The 21,515-nt window shown below is 38.0% G+C and overlaps 1 protein-coding gene across 1 annotated transcript; it reads right to left on the bottom strand.

Moving 5' to 3' along the window:
• Positions 1 to 5,036: 5,036 nt before the first annotated feature.
• Positions 5,037 to 21,009, bottom strand: mef2b (myocyte enhancer factor 2b). Its single transcript, XM_042516854.1, has 9 exons — positions 20,855 to 21,009; positions 17,103 to 17,174; positions 14,371 to 14,574; positions 14,011 to 14,139; positions 13,224 to 13,413; positions 11,832 to 11,980; positions 11,573 to 11,687; positions 8,328 to 8,439; positions 5,037 to 7,139 (listed from the first exon to the last, which is right to left on the bottom strand). The coding sequence occupies exons 2-9, from the start codon at positions 17,154 to 17,156 to the stop codon at positions 6,827 to 6,829; spliced, it is 1,266 nt and encodes a 421-aa protein (XP_042372788.1). The 5' UTR covers positions 17,157 to 17,174; positions 20,855 to 21,009; the 3' UTR covers positions 5,037 to 6,826.
• Positions 21,010 to 21,515: the final 506 nt, after the last annotated feature.

The raw sequence follows: 21,515 nt of genomic DNA on the forward strand, positions 1-21,515 counted from the left end.
GACATCATGCATGACAATGGAGTGTCTCGCCGCTGTGCCGGGTCCTGATCTCTGACCCCTCAGCCTCCTGAGAAGATCATTCTTTAATCGCTGATAATTGCTATGAACCCGATGCCCCTTTAAGAGTCTGGGAAGAAATATCGTTTGTTAATGTCCAACTTGGCCACAGGAGCTGGTACATTTTCTGGAGATCTTCCAAATCTTTCCCATTTTTCAGTGCAGCCAATAAACATTCAAACTAGATTTATAAGCTTTCTGACGTTATCAAAACATTCAGATTTACATGCCGGTTGTGTAACAGTTAAGGAATGTGACCTTTTTCACCAGAGTGAGGCTGGAGAGGCTCTTTGTCTGAAAGTTGACATGATTTATTGGCGATATCATTTGACTTCCACGACCAATCAAAAGCCACAAAGGCTCTCCAGTTTGAGTAGGGACGGCCACCTTGCTGTCTTTTTGTGTGCACTGGAACGTGCTTCACTGAAGGACATCAATGATCACAAAACCAAGTGGAAAAATTTGGGAGGGTACCGGTTGACAGTCCTGACGTCCCATATATAATGGCTGTTTCAGATATAGCACTGGGATGTTGTGTATCAAGAGCAGTGCTGAAAAGTGACTATGTATATTTACCTCGATAATGATTTTATAGCTTTTTTCATTAACTTAATAATGTAAATTACTGAGTTGTTTGATTTAATGATGTCTGGACACATACTACTTGTTTTTAACTACATCTTGTAATGCATTGTCAGTAGTAGTTTAGCAGTGTTATTACGGCTATTATATATTTATTTACTTCTTAATGTATTCATAATTAAAATTACGATCATTACTAGTGGTATATATATTATTATGACTACTACTGCTATCATTATTTTATTTATTTATCATAAAATGTTTGTTATTATTACTATGTCCACTAGTACTATTATCATTTTATTTTTTATTTTACTTATTTTTTTAAACTTGTTATTGTTTTGTCTCCTTGTGTTATTAGTGTTAGTATTAGTATTAGTATAAGAATTAGTATTAGCAGTATTCAAGTACTGTACATAAGTACAGTGTTGAGGTACATGAATCCATTTCTGACTACTTTATACTACTTTGAAGGCAAAAGCTTTTACCCCTCTACACTAATTTTTAAAGCAGAATCAAATTATTAATACAAAATATAAATAAATTAATACATTATGACATATTGTTTTTCATTATTTTAATTATGGAATTTTATTTCATTATTAAATGCAATTATTATTAACCGCTTATCATTATATTATATTTATTATTATTATTATTATTTATTATTATTATTATTATTATTATTATTATTATTATTATTATTTTAAATATTGTATAATTACTGTACATATTACACATTTTTTACTTTTGTGATTTTTAATACAAAACATTAATTCAACTAATAAATAGGGCATAATGTCATATATTAACAGACCCCTTTATAAAGTAAATTAAATTAACTCCACCAGTTGCAACATTAAGGTGATGTGCACATTAATGCATCAATGATTATAACTGTAATATAAATGATTTTGAAATGTGCCTTTCTGTATAATGAATCCTTTATAATTTTGTACTGTTACTTACTGCAAAGTCAATTTTGTATGCAGGATTTTATACTTGTTAAAGAGGATCCCACCCAGCATGACCAGTGGAGCTGTGCTCCTCTCGGAGCCTGTCGCGGGTCTGTGAGAGCGTCCGGCCTAACGAACTGAGAGGTGACAGAGTTGACATATCTATATAATCACATTAATTATGTGCATCTGTGCTGGAGGCCTCGGGCCCCTTCAGTCTGATCTGTGGACTACAGCAGGCCAAGTCAGGCGGCCATGGCTGCCTGTGGTTGCTATAGAAACCAGGATATATGTGTGTATGTGTGTGTGTGTGAGAGAGAGAGCAGGGCCCAGACATGCCCTACAGACTGGGCCTGGCCTGGTCTCAGGGGAGCAGACCAGACATGACCCTAGTGAGAGCCTCTTTTCATTTAGGGAGGAGAGACGACAGAGGAGGACCGGGGCTCTTCTCCGCTGCTCTGCTCCATCGTGGAGGCATACAAGAAAACATTCTGGCATAGTTACTGAGAGACAACCAGCTGTGGAAATGAGCCTTTTTTGTGTGTGTGTGCCGAATGTATTTTATTTGAAGACATAAAGGTCCAGAGGCTTTTAAGTGGTCCATTCTTGCTCCTCTCGTTTGGTGGCTGCGTGGTGAGCTGCCTGACAGGGGCCAGACATGATAATGAGGGAGTGTGTGTGTTCAAAAGACGGAACGGAGGTGAATAAGACCAAATAAATGGACACATGAAAGCTTGATAGCCACACAGCGGACGTCTTTTTATCCGTCTTCAGATTGAATGTACATGAAAAAAATAATGTGGCAAAAGAGTCGCATTTTTTTAAAAGAAAGATGATAAATTAAATACCCTTTGTAAAATAAAAAAATAAAATAAAATTCATGGAATGGCAACTGTACAAATCAAACCATTTTTATTCAAAAGGAATCACAACAAATGTCAAATAAAAATCTGTCTCTGTTATGTTAGTGAAGCATTCGGTAAACATATAAAAACACAACCCCGAAAAACATCAGAATACTGATCATTTGGTTCTTCATGCTCGTATTAATGCACGTAAAAATGACAAAGCTAATTCCACAGCAGCACTTGAACTTGAAGACCTCCACCAAGTATCTCTGCAGAGTTTGTCATGATGGATTTGTTGCATGTCTTCAGGGTGAACCTCTGAACCTGTGTCTTGTCATAGAGATTCATTAGATAATTAATCACCACATAGTTTAAGGCTGGTCCTCCCCTGCTCTACACTTTCTCATCCATATCCAAATTTTGTGAAATAATATGACCCCTTGTGGACAATAAGCAGAAATGCATCAGAACCCCAAAAATTCGAAGTATATTTTGCAGAGAAAAAAACATGAATACACAAAACTAAAACACACAGAAATCCAGTGCACAAAAATACAGTTCAAAGTAAATTTACAGATATAATGAAAAAGCAAACATTCCTCAATAAGAAAACATAATTTGTGGGTTTTCATGAATATTGTTTCATTACACAGTGTGTCATATATTTTTATTTTATTTCTTGATATTACAACAACAGCAGTAAAGCTCAATAATATCTACATTATGCACGTCCTAAGTAAAGCCCTTCACAAATAATAACTTATACATTTTTTTATATTATTTAAATCAAATTTGACAAACACAAAGGGTCTTTGGCTGTTGCAGTATTTGATTGCAATGCATAGAGACAATAATTCAATTCTTTGGTCTTTAGTTGAAGTAGACTACCATAACTTTATTGATGGGGTAAAGTAAAAAATGTGAAAATAGTATGATTAGGAGGAATAGTACAACTAAAGTTTAGCCTATCCACAATTACAGGCTGGCAAACAGACAGAAAAAGGAGACATTTTTAAAATTCCCACTGAAAAAAAATATCAGCCAAGCCAAGAGAGACACTGGCATCCAGAGTTAAAAGGATTAGGATAAAATTTTCGTATTTTTGTCTCAAAGCAACACCCACACATCCTTGTGCTTGTTGAAACAGTTTTTGTTTTTCTGTGCTTCTATGTATACTATTATTTTGCTCTTTTTACGGTGCACTTATTCATTGTATCTTGCATTTTGTTTTTGCTGGTGCTTCTTGTTTTTGCACTATCCACCTTGCTGCTGTAACACTGCAAATTTCCCCTCTGAAGGACTAATAAAGGATAATCTTATCTATTGTCCCTGCTGTCCATACAGGCCATACTGAAGTGATTCCCTGCTTAATGTGATTTCAATGTAAACTAAGGCATGGGGGTCAAAATTTACAGTCCTCTTCCTAAAAATGCATTTTAATTCAATCTGGAGCAGTTTTTGTACAAAAGGAAATAAAACACTTTATTCTCTGCATTCTCTGATTTTTTTGCATCAATTTATAGTGTAAGTGTCTTTCATTCTGTCAAAATAAAAAGTTGTTTGCCCATTACATGTTTTTATTTGGGTGGGGACACTATGCACATGTTCTAAATATTGAGGGGGATGTGCTCACTGCAAAATCTGCAACTATGTAGTGCATGAGATTGTACTCTGCAAAGAAATTTGACCACTTGGCTCTCCACTAAATGCGATTAAACACTGAGTGGGTGAACACAAAGAAGGAACGTTACACTAAAACAACTACATTTCAGACCTCTGCAGCCCTATTAAATGAACTTTTGACTGAAGAATAATGACTATGGACTTTGGAGACTCCCTAAAAACACACCTGTGCTCTGAGTGCATGTTCTTACTTATCAGTGTTTCCCATATCGCGCCTTGAACGTCACTGGTCCTGCATGTTTCCCAGCTGCAACACAGCTGACTCAAATGATCGTTATGAACACCTGAAGCTGCTTGACGACCGGCTGATCGTTAATTCTGCTGCGTTGAAGCAGGAGATCTAAAACGTGAAGGACAAGTGGTATTGGAGGAAATGCTGCTTTATATGATAACCTGTGTGCACCTGTAAGAATGAAGAACACACAGAGCAGAAATCTTGAACTATTTGGGTTTGGTGAAAATAAATAGACTGATTGGCAAAAAAAGGGAAAATTTAATTTCTAAACTTCAGAACATGAGGCAAACTAGACCAAATAATAAAAGTTTGTAGGCACTTACTTACTTACTTACTCAACTTTAGTGAAGCATCAAATGAAAAATTAAGGAATCATGTGTAATGCACCACAATATATTTATTTTATATCACTGTTTTTGTATGAAATTATGTGAATATCTGATGTTATATATTGTTTGCGATGAATTTGTTAGGTCTTGAACACTTTGGTACTGTGGAGTCACTCACTTTATTGATTGCAGCTGTGCATTGATTGCAACTTTTTTTTTAAACTTTACTTGTGTTTTTTTCTTTCTAATTTGTAGTTGCTTTTCTTGGATTTTTTTTTTAAAAACTTTGCTTGTTTTGGTGCAAACTAATAAAAAACTAAAAACTAATTTTGTACTATAATGTGTCTTTTCTTCTTAAGTTGCTCATAGTCTTATTTTATGGCATTTTTTTTAGGTTTCAAAGGGTTAAAGGCTTTTTAACAAAGCAGTATGCCTTGGCTTTTTTTGTCTTTCTTTTTTTGGTCATAATTTATTGACAAAGCAAATTACAAGTCCAAACTCTCCCTCCCTATTTGGTCACATATTTCCTTTTATCCAAATAGCACCTATAACACTCCTCTTTTTTTCTGTGTTCAACAAATTAGACTGAATAAAACATGTTTGAAGGCAAACAAAATATTCTGTTCCTTTTTTTCTATATATGGTATATATGTTCTCAGACATGTGCATGGAAATTAATAGTCTGCCTTGTAAATCTGTTTGTGCTGGTCATTTATTGATGCCACACACTACAATGTTTTCTGTACAGACCACTCATCTGCATAGAAATGATTATTGGACCCTTTAAAGTCATTTGAAAATCTGCAGGGACGACTTGTCACGGTTGCAGTCATGCAGCAGTACAGGGAGCAAAAATCTCAGTGTAACTTTGTAAATCGATGATCACAAAAAAATAAGTTGTGCTGTTTGAAGTTATAGTTAGGTATGAAGTCCTCTGTGGGTCTAACGTTTGGGTTACAGCAAAGATTAGGTTAATAAACAATATTTTAAGTTACATTTTTGCAAGCTTAACCAAAAATTGACCTGAAGCAAGCCGAAAAGAACGAGCATCAGGCACACAACACTGTGAGACGGGTGACGTAAGGCACCGCCCCCGTGTGAAGAATCTTTTTTGAGGAGTTCCTTGGGTTTTTTAAACTTAAAGGTTATTTTTGGGGCTATTATTTTCTTTAATGGATAGTGCCGCTGGAGGAAAAGGAGGAGAGAGAGCAGATGACAAGCAGCAACAGGCCGGAAGTCGGATTTCAACCCGGGAAGCTGCCAAGGACTTGGCCATTATGGGGCATTCTTATATTTCAGTGTTATTATAAAACGATATTTTCGCTGTCTGTATGGACATGAGTAAATATTACAGACACAAAAACTTAAATTGTACATATGGGTGTGTGAGAATTGTTTTAAGACAGACTTAAAAAGATGTAAATTCATCCTTTAAAATGTGTTTCAAAAAAGGCCGAGGCTCCAGTGACGGGTGATATCTAACTGGTTTTCTGTGGGGAGATCATGTCAGCTATTTTTAGCTAAAGGCTAAAACATTAAAGCTTATTTAACAAGAGGGCCATAATGTGTGTAAAGGTCGACACAGAGACTCAGTGGTTTCTTCTGGCTGCTGTGATGAGTCATTTTCCATTTGTTGTTTGCTCTTCACTGTAACATTTATACCAAGACAGTGAAATATAGTTGTACAGAAAATTTTCCAAACCTACATCAAACACTGAAGACCCCTGAAGCCAGATATGTGGTCAGACTGTTTTGGAGAAATTCAGCTGGTCCCGATGTGCTGCTGTAGCTAACTTTAACAAGAACAAAACATTTCAGATTGTATTTTTGATTCACATTAGCTCCACGCAGAAAACCTATATAACCTATAACCAAACAAAAAGCAAATGTCTGTGTGCGTCTGTCTCCTCGTGGGATCAATCAAACAATACAGAGAAAGGAGAGACCAGCTCTGAGTGAGGAGACAAAGAGAGGCATTCCTCTCTGGGATGATGGGGACAAATCGACCCCATCCCGCTATCTTCTGTGTTTTATATCTGTGTGTGTGTGTGTGTGTGTGCGCGCGTGCGTGAGAGGACTGGTTTTGATGGAAGATAGCTGATTGAATGGGAGATGGTGTTATACTGCAGCAGCCAGCTATCTCTGCCACCCATCACTTATCTCTAACTGCCTGAGCGCCTGGCCTCCTTCCTCTTCGTCTTGTGGGTAGCCGGCTTTAGGAAACTCCTTCACCTCATTGGCCGGACGGGCTTCTGGAGGGGTTTGGCAAGCCGAGTCGGGGTTGCTCATTGGAGAGTGCTGCCTGAGGTGGTGTAGAGGAGGGGAGGTGGGAGAGGACATGTGCTCAGGAGAGCTACGCTCCAATTTGATGCTGAGGTTGAGGGAGGGCAGATGTGGAGAGGATGAGGAGCAGGACTGAGAGGGGAAGGAGCACCCTCCACTGGACATACTGAAAATAACAAGACAAAAAAATGAAATTGAACATCAGTTCTGCAGTTACATGCATCAGGACCAGCATGATGACAATTTAATGTATTTAAAATCAATAAAAAGGCAGTTTGCAAATGTGGCATATTCATCTAGATTTGTGAATTAAACAGTTGTAGCAATGCAGCTATATTCCCACAATGTAAAAAACATTAAGTGAAATAAAACCTGTCGAGGAACAAGATGTAACCCGAGAATATACACAAATATTGTTATATTATAATATTTCATGACGAAAATGATCTAAAACCTCAGCAGTATTTTTCCACACTCAATTACTATGTTTTTGTTTTTATGCATATAGTTTGAAAGTATTCTATTATATTATAACATATCATATTATATATTTACTTTTTTGAAAGAATTATTTTTATGTATAAACATTTATTTTTACATTTATTTATTTTTCATTTTAGTGTTATTTTCATCCTCTTTTTTGTTTTTTTTTACACTCAATTTTAACTTATGTTAAATTCTATGTTAATATTTTATTATACCTCTTTTTTATTTCATCTTATCTTATTTTTTATTTTTAATCAATTTTTTTTTATTGTTTTTCCTAATACTTCTTTTGTCTTTATTTCCCCCTATCCTTTTCCTATTCTTTTCATTTATTTATTCTATGTATTTATCTATTTCTCACTCATTGTGTATTTTTTTTCTGTTGTTTTTATTTTATTAACATTTATTTTCTCTTTTTTTCATTAAATTTTCCTTTTCTGCTGTTTGTTATTTACTTACTTCTAGTTTTATCTATTTTTTCAACTCAGTTTCTTCCAATTATATTTTGGTTTTTTTTCATAAATGTTTGTCTTTTTCTTTGTCGCTGACTATTAATCATATTGTTTTGCATATCAGTTGCTATTGCAGATGTCACTAATTTGGTCACAGTCTTCTCAAGTCACATATGTGGTCGCCTTGAGCTGATGATTACCATTATATTGAGGTATGCATTTAAAATATGGTGATTGTTGCTGCTGTTTTGCACCTGATGAAGATCTGATTGATCAAAACGATGCACAGAAAGAGTGAATTAAAAAAACATTGCCAAAGCAAAAAAAAAAAAAAAACAGTGAGCAGATTCAACTTTGTGTCATGACTCAATATTTTATCCTCACAGGGGTACCATATTACGGATTAATATCCTTACCCTGGGTTTATATGAGGCCCATGGGGCTCCTGAGGCGGCTGTGGAGGCTGCCAGGGGTTCATTGCTCCTCGCTGTAGACTAACAGAGTGATAAAAACCAGGCTGGCCATACTCTGCAAAGAAACATATAAATTGAAAGATGAACAAAGAGGATGGATTGTAATAAACCAAACTCTGAATTATAGGATAGATTATTTTCATTAGCAGATAATAGCTTGACATTAGGAAATACACTTGTTTGCTTTCCTGCTGACAGTTAGAATAGACAACTGATACCACAGTCATGTCTGTAACATGGACTGTTTAAATATAATATATAACGTAGCCACCTTGATGTCAGTCATTGGTTTGTGGAGTGCCATTTTGAAGCCTCAGGAAACAGCTAGCCTGGCAATAAAACTCATTAATTAATTATACGCCCAGTCCTTTTTACTAGCCCGGTGTGGCGAGACCTCAGGACTAATAAAGGCCTGTCTCAAATAGAGGCCTGATCTGGTTGCCATGCAGGTCATTTTCATAAAAGTTCTTTGGATGTATAACACGGTTGTTGGCTACCTGCTGGAGTTAACATCAGTTGGCTGCTTAGATCACGTATACAAACATAAATATTTAATATGGACATGCTACACACAGTGTTAGCTAGTTAGTCGTTCATTTTACTGACACTATGAGCACCAAAAAAGACGGTAAACAAGAAAGATGAAAAAAAGAAAAGATTAACGGATGTGGAATCCTATTTCAAAAAAGTGAAGGAAAAATGCCCAATGAATGATTTTTATATCATTGAATGACATCAATTATATTATATTCATTTTAAGCTTTATTACAGCACCTGGCTAAACTATACACGAATCCGGGAAAGTACCGGAAGTAAACAAGTCACCATTACTGCGGTGGCATCTCCCTCCTTCCCGCACATGTTTGAATGCAAGCTGTACTGAGAAGTGTATAATTTTCTATTCTTACCTTTACTTTCTGTGAAACATTACTTTTGAAAATGATGTCTAGGAGTTCGGGAAGAATCCGTGCAGTTCTCAGCTGCTCCAACAGTAGTGACAAACTTTAGCTTTGGAAAGAAAACTAAATGCGAAATACACACGCCTTTACTTCATGAAGACTGCCCCTGTCTGAGACCGTACAGTCTACATACGATTCCCTGGGTGTGCAGGGGACCAAGATGTTCGCCAAGAGAGGGTCAAGAATATTAACAGAAAGAACTTTGTTCCCAATAACAGCAGCACGATAGGTTTTCGTTAGCTAAGTTAACACTGCTTACTGGGGGCTAAGACATCGTGTTAGGGCTGCAGTGGTTGCACATAATAAATTAACTCAATCAACTATTTGTGGTATTATTGTGAAATATAACATAATTTGCTCTAACTAGGGCAACCTAATAACCACAAAGTAAACATCATTTGGTTGGCATCACAAACAGAACACGTGTAATGGTAGATAAAGTAATGCAACTTTTTTGATTGATTGTGCTAGCTAACATTAGCTAGTAATTTCAGGAAAGTTACATTACAGCACTTCATCACTTGATTATATGTAATATGTAAATTTTAACAATGTTAACATCACCAACCACATAAAGTACCTTTATCAGTAAGGTACTGCCTAATATCATCAATTCAACTACCCATGCTACTGTCACCATAACGTTAACGTAATAGAGTGGTGAAGGGATGATGTATTTTTGTAGGTCAGCCAAGAAGTTGGCATCACACTGTTTCCCTTGTCAAAAACCTTACAAGATTTTTAAATGGGGTTTTTCGATTTTCACCAAAAATATGCTCTGTGACGAGCACAAGTTTATGACACATTTTTTTTAGCATGATAATCTTCAAAGATGAACACCACTTTTGTGTGTTTTGAAGCGTAAATGAAGTCGCCAGAAGCAAAAAGCTAATGTTCATTGTTGCTAAGTTCGAGTGCGGCTCTGTAAAGCTGTAAAGGCGGACAGGTGGGTTTAATGAGTTTCTGTGTCTGGTGTGATGTTGTCTAACATCCCCTACAAACACTGTAGTCCCATTTAGCCACTTATTAGCAACCGCCTTTTTTAAAAGCGAGTAAAACCTTACAAATTCAAAAATCGGGTTTATATGGACATATTTTATGTTGCAGAACAAAACATCTAAATATCTTAAGCCTGTATTAACCACAGACCTTATTTAAGGCTTTTTACTGGACTTTAAGACGAGGAAATCGGAAGTGCTAAAAGGCTAACGGACTCCGTGTTTTAGGACTCGTTACTTCACCACTCTATTGTTGTTTGCTGAATCTACGGCTGTCACTGTCAGCAGTCAGTTGCCACCACAGTAATGGCGGTGCCACTAGATGGCGGAGCACAGCAATTGGTCACTGGAGTCGTTTATAAAGCGCCCGAGGGATGACGTTTTTCTGTAGGCCATCCCGGAAGCTATTGTTGCTATGGTTCCCTCGTCAAAAAGCCTATAGGATTTTTCCATTTGGATTTTACATCATTGCAAAAAAATAAGCTCTGTGGTAAACAAGCATTTATGATACCTACATGTTTTATTCAGCAAAACAATCATCGCAAATGAACACCACTTTCAGGATTTGTGAAGCCAAAATGTAATCGCCAGAAGTAAAAAGCTATTGCTAGGCTAAAATGAACCGCATACACTATGTTCGCTTCGTTAGCCACTTTTAGCAAGTGTCTTTTTCAAGATGCATAAAAGTTTCAAAGTTTGCGAGGGGAGTATTACTATCAAATTTTATGTCGTAGAACAAAACGTGAAAGTCTCTTAAGCTTGTTTTAACCGCAGACCTTATTTCAGACTTCTAACCGAAATCCCAATCGAAAACCCACTGATATAGAGAGTAGGGAACCAGAGGAGCCGAAATGCTAACTCATTCCTGTTGTTTTAGGAAGCACCACATGGACTCTCTACTTTACAGCAGGAATACAAATGTTTACAGCCTGATACAAAAGATGATTTTGGTCTATAGCCATAACATCATGGTAGCTCCATCCATTATTTATACAGTCATGGACACAGCAATTGATATTTGTGTATGTGCTTGTAGGCAGATTTTTCTTCCTTTGGATACAGCGAGGCTAGCTGTTTCCGCCTGTTTACAGTCTTCATGCTTAGCTAAACTAACCATCTGCTTGTTGTAGCTTAATTTTTAACAGACAGATACAAGAGTTGTATCGATCTTTTCATATAACTTTCAGCAAAAATGCAGTCAGAAAGGAAAGGCGATACACAACAGACATACCAGAGGCTCCAGGAGAGGGAAGGCCGTAACCTCCCAAACTGTGACCCAGCAGCCCTGCCTTCCCCATCGCTACCATTGAGCTTCCGCTGTGCAGGCCCTGGTACAAGACACCCCTCTAATGAACAGAAAAAGAAAAATATTCAAGCCAAAAATCTCAAGTTTGTAGTGATAGAGTGACATCATTGCATGCGTATGAATATCATAACTGTGAGAAGTTTGAGTCTGTAAGTGCTGATCACACTGGAAAGTAACCACTTACAGCAGAGCTGTGGTTAGCACGTGTGGCCCCTATGCCCTGATTAGAAGCATCCCCCCGCAGGTTCTCAACACCCAGGTTCAGAGGCGGAGGGCTTTTCATGTCTAGACTTCGATTCAGGTTGCCGTGAGAGAACACCGAGTAGCCGATACCTGCACAGCGAAAGAAGGAGCAGGAAGTGAAAAGAGATGTGAGCTTGTTTCACTCACAGAGGAATAATTTATTCTTTGTGATACATTCTTCACCTCTCTCTGCATCTGCTCAGAAGTGTGAAAATAAAATTATAAAATTGTACTTCTCCTTTTAGTTTGACCTTTGAATTGGTATCTGATCTTTATAGGACAAGGGGCAGCTATCGTTTACAAGCTCATGTTAATATTTTTAATGTATCCATTTTGAACTCATTGAAAACATCCCTGTAAATCATCATTAAAACAGCTTTCATACATCTAAAAACACTGTCAACGATCAGTGTCTAATGACATCATGGTGTGCCCAAATAGTTATAGATTGTAAAAGAGGCTGACATGACTGGCAGGTGTGATACATTCTGTATAGAAACCACAGAACTGGTCACAGCCGCTGTTACACTGGTGGAGGACCAGTTTCACAAAACAGACCGACTGTGTGTGTGGATTAGTGTGAACACAAATGCACATACACACACACTTCCTGTGAGTTCACAGCCAGCTGCACAGAAGGTTGAAAGCATACATGTGAATTTTTGAGGAAGCTTTTCGCAAGAAAATGGATCATCATGCCAATATATTAAATCTGAATTTAAGCAGAAAATTGTTCACTGCTCAATAAGGTAACAGTTGGAAACATTCTGGGAAACTGTGCCAATTTTTAAATGGACAACTGTGAATTGCTGTCTTTGATACCAGTATATTAAAAAAATATATTTCCATTTAGTTGAGAGTTTTAATTTGGTGGCAGTAATCATTTTCTCATACTGAGTGTCATATTTGTTTTACATTATGTATATTTCATGTTGCAATGAAGCTGTTTTATTAGGACTGAGTCACACAGAAGTCAAATAATGGTACTGTAAATGAGTAAAAAGTACATTAAATACATCAAGGAAATTGGATAGATAAGTTCAGAATAACTTCACTTTAAAATTCATTCTTCATTCGTAACCCCTTATCCAGTTGAGGGTCATTGGATTTTTATAAATGTATGATTTTTATTTATTAACAATAATAATAATAAATAGAAATATAATTTTTACCAATTTTAAACATTTAAACGTATGTTATAAATTATATGAAAATACACATAATACATTATAATGACATGAATAGGTTGCTCTCCATCGTATGCAGGGTATTCTGTGTATCATTTGTAATTACAATGGCTCTGAAAATGTGTTAAACAGCCAGATGTGCTCACCTGAGTGTGGAGACATGAATGCAGAGTGCGTGTGTGGGGCAGCAGGACTGGCAGAGCCGGGTCTCGAGCTCAGAGTTTTAAATCCCGGAGGTCTATGCGACGCTGTGCTGGATCCAGAGGAGTTGGCAAAGCCGTTCTCACAACCTGCAGACACCAGGAACTGGGCCTCTGGTGAGAGGAGCGTTGGGGTCTGAAGAGTAAAATCCATGTTAATTACAGCTTCAGAATTAAAAGTGACAGTCTGAAAATGGGCTGCAGAGTTGGCAAGAGTGACAGCATTCAAATGAACAGTTCGAAAGATTGGATGTCTTTATTAGAAAATGGGCAAACACTTTGTGGGCACCATCAGACATGAGCAACAACTGGTGGAGATTTGCATTTTTTTGTTTCACTGTTCTCATATATGCATCGACAAGGTATGTATTTGAGTTGTTCTTCTTGTTTTGCAACGTCTTACTTGTTGAGTTTTGAATATCTGTATCCACTGTTTATGGTGGAGGGTGTTGATGTTGACAACCAAGACCAATTATGTATGTCAGTGACGCACTGGGTGGTTAGGGTGGGTGGTTTGTGTGTTCATTTTGTAATATATTTTGTGATTCATTCTATTAATTCTAGAAAAATGTCATGTTGTGTTGTGTGTTCTGTGTATTTTAATCCTTTTGAGCTGTTTTATTTCGTTAAAATAATGAGAATAAGAAGAATTCATATGAAAACAAATTAACTTTGGGTCAGCTCTGCATGTGATGTGGTGACTGTGCAATAGCAGAAGTGTGTGTGGACTGACATAGAAGCGTTGGCGAGCCACAGAGAGATCCATGCCCTCACTCAGAGGATATTTGTCTGCAGCCACCTGCATGCTCTCCTCACTGTCGAGCTCTGAGCCGTCGAGACCGAGGCCTTTCCTACGCAGAGTCTGATACAGAACAGAAAGTGCACATGGAAAATCACCCACAGTGAAAGCATGAAGGCTTAAAAAAGCAACATATGGAGTTTCTTCACCCAAAATACAACACTATAATATATATATTTTTAATTTGTAACCTGAAATTAATGTAAATATCTCCTGCTCTGACATAATTCTGTGTTTTTGTTAATGTGTAATCTTGCTTCTCTGTCATTTCCATTAATAGCAGCTTGCACATACCTCGAGTATGTCGGTGTTGGTGCGACTCTCGTGTGGCTCGCTGTACTCGGTGTACTTGAGCAGCACTTTGTCCATGTCTGTGCTGGCGTACTGGAACAGGCGGTTGGTGCTGTTGAAGATGATGAGCGCGATCTCACAGTCACACAGCACGCTCAGCTCATACGCCTTCTTCATCAGGCCAAATTTACGCTTGGTAAAAGTCACCTAACACACACACACACAAAATGGTTGTGTCATGCTTGTGTGATGATTTAGACAGAATATATGCATCTTAAGTATTTAAATAAATCAAATGTGTGGAAATATTTTTGCCCAAACATTTCTGACAGTTCACTGAGTCAGTACGTTGGAGCTGTTTTTTTTACCGACTTAGTTACCATACAGTCAGCCTAATATACAAACTTTTTGTGTTATCAGATTAATGATCATTGCTGTTTAAAAATAATACAGCTAAAGGTGAAAAAACGTTGCTTTTTTTTAATAGAAAAGCATAACACACAAATCCAAACTGATTGCTTGCAAATTCTGCCAGTGTTGACAGTCAAGTACATTTACACGACCTAAAATCACAACTTTGTCCCAGAAGGCTTTACAATCTGTGCAGCATACAACACTGTCTATCCTCACACCCTCAATTCAGATAAGGAAAAACTCCCCAAAAAACAAACCTTATCGCTAAAAAACATTCAGTCCTGAAGATCAGATATGAGAAACAAATTGCCAACACTCTGAGCACAGTTTAATGCGTTTTTCTTTTTCTCTACACTGATTCCTTGTGAGCGTTTGATGTGTTTTTTTTCATACATACTGATTTAAATATTAATAGAGCATGATGTGAGTACTTCTGTCACATTGCAGTATGGCACTGACATTACCTCAGTGTGTGGCGACTCAGAAAAATATATGTAACTTCTGCCTTTGAGTTGATGTCAACATTGCGCTGTTTATATAATCGGCCTTATCAGATTTATATCCCATCAAAATGATTTTTAAAAAAAACTTCTTGTACTGTACTGTCAAATGCATCTTCTTTTTAGACTTTAACCATATTGGCTCTGTTAGAGTGCTCAATCCATTTTCTTCTGTGTGAAAGTGCAAGAGTGCCATTACTGATCTTTGGCCCTAAAGAAATCTCACTTTTACTGTTAGATCTTTCAGATTTTCTTGCATTTACAGCAGCAGGCTTTAACTCAGAGTTCTCACAGTTGTTGCATTTACACCTATTTGGCTTCGATTTGCCCCTAATATGCAAATCAAAGAAATGAAGCATGCATGCTGCAAGTACTGTACAATGTAACAATAATCCCACTTACTGTCTCTTATCATTCAAGATATCATAATGTGATATTAGATTATTGTCTTACAGTATTAAGAAATAATTTATACACATATTAGCTCTGAATGCTACCTCTTGCATGCTTCACAGTACAAAAAATGCATTTTTATATCCAAAACAGTATAACTTTGTGTGTGTCCACTGCACTGCTAGACTCAAAGCCTGGACTATGCATTATGTGACAATTTTAGGCCACATTTCAATATCTCCTGCACACACGTAGCACGAAACATGAGGTACTGATGTGTACATACTGTTTCTACTAACATGTACAGCATGTTCAAACAGCAGGGGCATTGTGCTATGAGGAAAAGTGGGACTGATGGCCCGAACCGAAGGGGGGGCCTCCAAAAGCCTGGAATGACAATTTGGTCTTGTTTGCTTTCTTTTTTTTCTATGTAAATAGGGGCATTTCTAGAATTTGAGAAAATTGGGGCTTAGCCCATGATCTCATTAGGGGAATCCAGGGGAATCCCTCAGCGTATATATATATTTATATTTTTGTTTTTTAATGAACAAACTTTATTTTGATGCTTTTTTATGCACTCTGGTACCTTATTCACCCTTAAAAGTTAGTTTTTTACTTTCCAGAGTTGGCCTAATTATAAACTGTGAATGGAATAAGTATTTGTTACCAGTTAGTACTGAGTAAGAATATTTTACAAATGCTATCAATAAATATTTATTGACTAAAGTTAGAAAATTTATGAAATGTTTGTATTTATTTTAACAGTTGTGGAATGTAATTAAGTAATTTATTCAAGTACATGTATGAACAGAATGACAGATTCAGGAATTTGTTTTTATAATTAGGTCTGTTCTGATTTTTGATAAATATGTATTTGGCCGATATATAAAGATGCAAGGCTATTTATAAAGCATTCCAGGCTGAAGCCTCGGCCGACCAAACCTAACGACATCACTGTTTCTAAATATTATTGCGAAAAATAAATTAAAATTGGCTGAATCAATTGGTTGAAAGACTGAGCTTTGTATGAAAAAATAGTGGGAGCTCTCTAAGGCCCCTCTCAACCCTTGAAGGCACAAAATGGTTTAGTCCACCCCTGCAGTAGAATCTGTCCCTGCAAAATGCTGCTCATATCTTTCCTCGAGAAAGAGAAATCGGGGTTCCAAAATAGAAAAGGGAGAAAGGACAGTGAAAAAAGCAAACTGAAAAAAGGGTCAAAAGGTGCATGAAGAGACATGGATCAACAGAGAAGGTGAGGGGCCCATAGGGACTGCTAATTTATAGGTACCAGAATTTGGTGCTACGTCCTTGCCAAACAGGCCTTAAAATGACCAACATACAATTATTGCTGAGGCAAGCCTCCTGTATACATGTATAAAAAGCTTATGGTTTTGATTCTTAAGATGTATAAATAAAAATATTGCCCACCTGTCTATTCCTCTGGTCCAGAATACGAGAAATTTGTATTTTCTTTCTTCCCATTTTTCTGCCGTCTGACACCTGTAAAAACAAAATACACCAGTGTTACAGCAGCAGAATACAAGTCTTTGTGTTATTTGCATTCATATTGGAGCAGTAAACATCAACAAATAAGTTACTCATCATTTTTCTTCTTTAGCTCAAGAAATATAAAAAAAGATGCGTAAAAAATGTTTCTTGAGGATCAAATTTGTGCACAGCCGCCACTGAACGGTTTATTCTCATCTAGAGTATATGAATCTACAGATGTACATAAATTAAATTATCTCTTCACACTTGTATAATTCTGGTGGGAAAATGTCAGCCGTTTGGTTTAAGTGACTCAAGTCACTCTCCCCTTGGTAAGGGCAGGGTGTTTATTTTTACCACCATGAGGCGATGCGGTCTAAAGTTAGAGCGGTCCTTGCCGGGGCCAGCAGTCCACACAGTCTGACACCCCCACAATATGGGTTACCCCCGGGCCAGCGGCTCAGTGCTCGCCTGCACCGCACAGCCCCAAGAGACAGGGTTAAAAATACAGCTGATAGTTCCTTTTAAAGGTTCAGCAGGCAATCGCTAAAAACCAAACAGTCAAAGGGAAAACGGTGTGTTTTTGAAAGATGGCTGAAGCTAAAAGCCACCCACTCCTCTCTCATGCACAGCCAGGTCAGAAAAAAAGGCAAAGATGTGGATGGATTGTAGTTGGCTTGAGAATGTCCATTTCTGAGAGTCACACCCGCAGTTTTTTTTTTTTTTTGGGGTCGAGAAAACCCCCGATCCTGTCCCTGCCCCTGACCATATAGAGCTGGACACTATAGAGAAACCATTGGATTGATGTTCTTTGCATTATCAGTGACAGCTGTGAAGTGACTTTGGTGCAAACTTTGAAAAAAAAAAACACTTAATCAAAATGCATACATACATTTGCTCTTTTTCTGAGTTATTTCCATTTTACACTCCACCATCAGTCACTACGTTAAGTGGTGGTTTGACTCGTGACCTGACCATACAGATCTTCTCCAAACCCCAGAGCAGTTTTCACTGGTTTTCCCCCTTAATACTGGACATGTATCGGACTTCTCTATATTTAGTCCCCTGTCCCTCCTGATGGTGCCTGAGCGGATATGGCGCCTGTGTTCCCACGACCCCTAAAGTGCCCGCTGTCCCTCAACGTAAGCTTGGCACACAGGCATCTGGGGCATTTCTGGAGGAATCCACCTCTTTGCCCTCATTATTACCTTATAAAGTCCTGTGATATCCACTGGGCTGAACACACTGCAGAGACAAGACACACCTCAACAGTGACAGCTGCAGATAAACCCGTCACTGATGTGTCTCGACGGTAAAAACAAGGCACACTGAGCTGCGCTTAGGACCACAAAAGCAAGTATTGGTCTGTGTAGCAAACAGCTCCAGCCACAACACAGAAACTGAACTCACATCACGTTGATCTCTCAAAAGTGAGACTATTTATCCTCGCATCAAGATTAATGACGTTAATGGTGAGAAGAGAGGGAAGTGGGACATGTGTTCTAAACAGGGCAGAAAGATCTTTATCTAAGGGGTTTTACACAGAGTTCCTCTCCTCACAGATACAAGCAAAACGACTATCGCTGCCCTGTAAAACACACGACTGGAAGTGTAAATATAGCTGCCAAATGGCGTGGAGTTTGCTACAGAACTCTGTGGTTTAGTAGGTTTGTTGAAGACCTAAAGGCCAAGACAGGCAGGAAAAGTCTTGCACATCAGCTAATTTTGGATGTTTTCCCGCACGACAACTGCCATTTGAGGTCTGTGAATGCACACCTATGTGACCTTTGATGTCTGAGGTCAACCCCTGAACATGTAATTGCTGAGAAAATGTGAAAATTCAATTAAACAGTAGATATTTATTTATGTATTATTATTATTATTTTTTTTTTTACCTCTCTACTGGTGCCAAACCTGCTATAATAAGACAGAATTGCTTTGTGTCCTGCAATAATTGCACATATGCACACTTGCCCCTGGGGCTCAGGCTTCTACAGGGAAAGACGGCACCTTTGTGAGACACCTTCCCAGAGGCAATGCAGTGGAAAACACTGACACACACAGCAGCAGCACACCGTAGCTCTGCTCTCTGACATACCCCGGGAGCATCTGAGTAATCACCGGGGACCTCGCTGAGACAATAGTGCACATTCACAGAAAACTGGTGCATCAACAGACAAGATCATTTAAATTGGTTTTATCGGTTCAAATGACTGCACTGCACTGGTGGTTTTCTCACAGCAGTGAACTGTATGCATGAATGAGAAGGGAAATAAGTAGGGCATTTTGTAGCGTATTGGGGGTTCTGCTTCAATGATTTTCCTTCCATGAGTCATTTAGAGCACGATGGCTTGATAATGTTTCAAAAACATGCTAAACACGTGTATGCGTATCAGCCAAAGAAGCTGATGATTTGGGGTGGCAAATAACATTCCTGTAACAGCCAATCCCACAAGATCATTTGTAGAGTTTGGATAGGGCTAAAATAAATGCCAGATTAATCAAAGCATGAAGTTAGAGTTTAAAAAAAACTGCAAGAATGATCAGTTTTGTTTACTTTCTAAGCATGTTTCTGCACCAATGTTTTGCTGCTGTTGTAAAATATAAGTTTTTTTATACATGTTTTGCTTATAAAATCAAAAGAGAAGCTGTATGATTGCTGCACTACATTGATATACTGAGCAGTACTGCAGACGTGTGGATGACACCTAACTGAGTTGTTTGGTTTTGCTGTTTAAGTCATTTTCATCACACCTGTTAGTCACAACCAAGTCTCGTGACAAGCTGGTAAAATGTGAAACCAGGCCCAAAACTGTAACCAAATTTTGCATGAACCAATACATAATTCTCACTAACTCAAATGAAAAAAAGGTGATTGCCAAAGTTTGTGGCAAACCAAAACTGAAACACTTTTTAACAAGAGAACCCCCCCTTTTTCTTTGTGTTCAAAGCTGAAAAAAATGTTACTTTTATATCAGGAAAAATAAATGTGTGAATCTCCATGTGTGGCGTCTTAGGGGTCAGACAGTTCATGTGCTCACAGGGGCCTTTGCAAAGTCATGGTGAGGAAATATTTGTCTAATTTTAACAGGAGATAATTGAATTGCCTTGATATAGCCCGAATAGAGTACATGCAAGTGAGAGCAAGAACATTTGATCTTTACACGAACAGGGAAATGAAAGTTTTTCAGGATTTTCTAAAGTTGTTTCAAACTGAAGGTGACAAACACCTTAATGACAACTCAGATTTAAATTTGAATGATCATGCTCCCCCAAAATACAGCTTGTCAATGCACATTTCAAACTGAGAGGGCAACAGGTTGAAGGGATGAGAAAGATGCAGCAGTCATGAGACGTGTCTGCATAACTATATCCAAATTATTCATTTTGCATGGCAACATATTGGACGCTAAAAATAAAAAGTGTAAAAATACAAAGCTTAAAAAAAATGGTTGCAGTTAATTAGGCCCTGATAAATTGCTGACGTCATTCAAAATAGACTGTTTAAGAATAGCCTGTCTGTCCCCGAGTTGCCAAGCATCCCTGTCCAATATAGCCTCATCTATAGGCTGCTTTCAATGACACGGCAACAGGTACTTTACTCACAGCTGCGTCATGTCAACATGTCAACACAGGAAGCAGTAACAACACATAATAAAAAAAACTAAAGCTTCAGAAACATCTGATCTCACCTGCTCGCGTGCTCCTTCTCTCTTTGAGTTTCACCCGCCGGCGCGAGACCAAACAAACAGGAAAAGTCGCAAGTACGATGATAGGAAAACACACACTGATGTCTTGATGAAGTGTTGTGTTCTGGCGCGGCGCTAATGCAGAGATATTCACCTGGTGCACAAGTAGCGGATGGTTGAGGAGCGCTGCTTTCCAACAGCTGGCTGCTGCAGCCCGCCTCCCTCTGTCATCGTACACCGCCTCCTCCGCCGCGCCATTGGACACAGTCCTCCGCCTCCCATCCGCCTTCAGACGCACCAGACACTCAAGGCTGTCAGCGAGTTCACAGCAGAAGTAACACCAGGATGCACACTCTTGTGTTTTTTATGTGTAAGGCGATTAAATACAAGGCAAGGCAAGGCAAGTTTATTTGTATAGCACGTTTCAGCAACAAGGCAATTCAAGGTGCTTCACACAGAACATTGAAATACGACAACAGGGGGAAATGAAACACATTTAAAACATTATAAAAGAAGCATGTAAAAGGTGATTAAAAAAAAGCAAGTGGGAAAACAACAGATAAAACCCAAAAATATAAAAACACATATATTGAAATAAGAGTTGCAGTGCAGAGTTTCGAAGTAAAATAAAGGCAGCGGTGATCAGGTGAGTCTTTAACCTGTT

This window comes from Plectropomus leopardus, chromosome 3 (genome assembly GCF_008729295.1).
Source record: "Plectropomus leopardus isolate mb chromosome 3, YSFRI_Pleo_2.0, whole genome shotgun sequence".
Taxonomy (NCBI): domain Eukaryota; kingdom Metazoa; phylum Chordata; class Actinopteri; order Perciformes; family Serranidae; genus Plectropomus; species Plectropomus leopardus.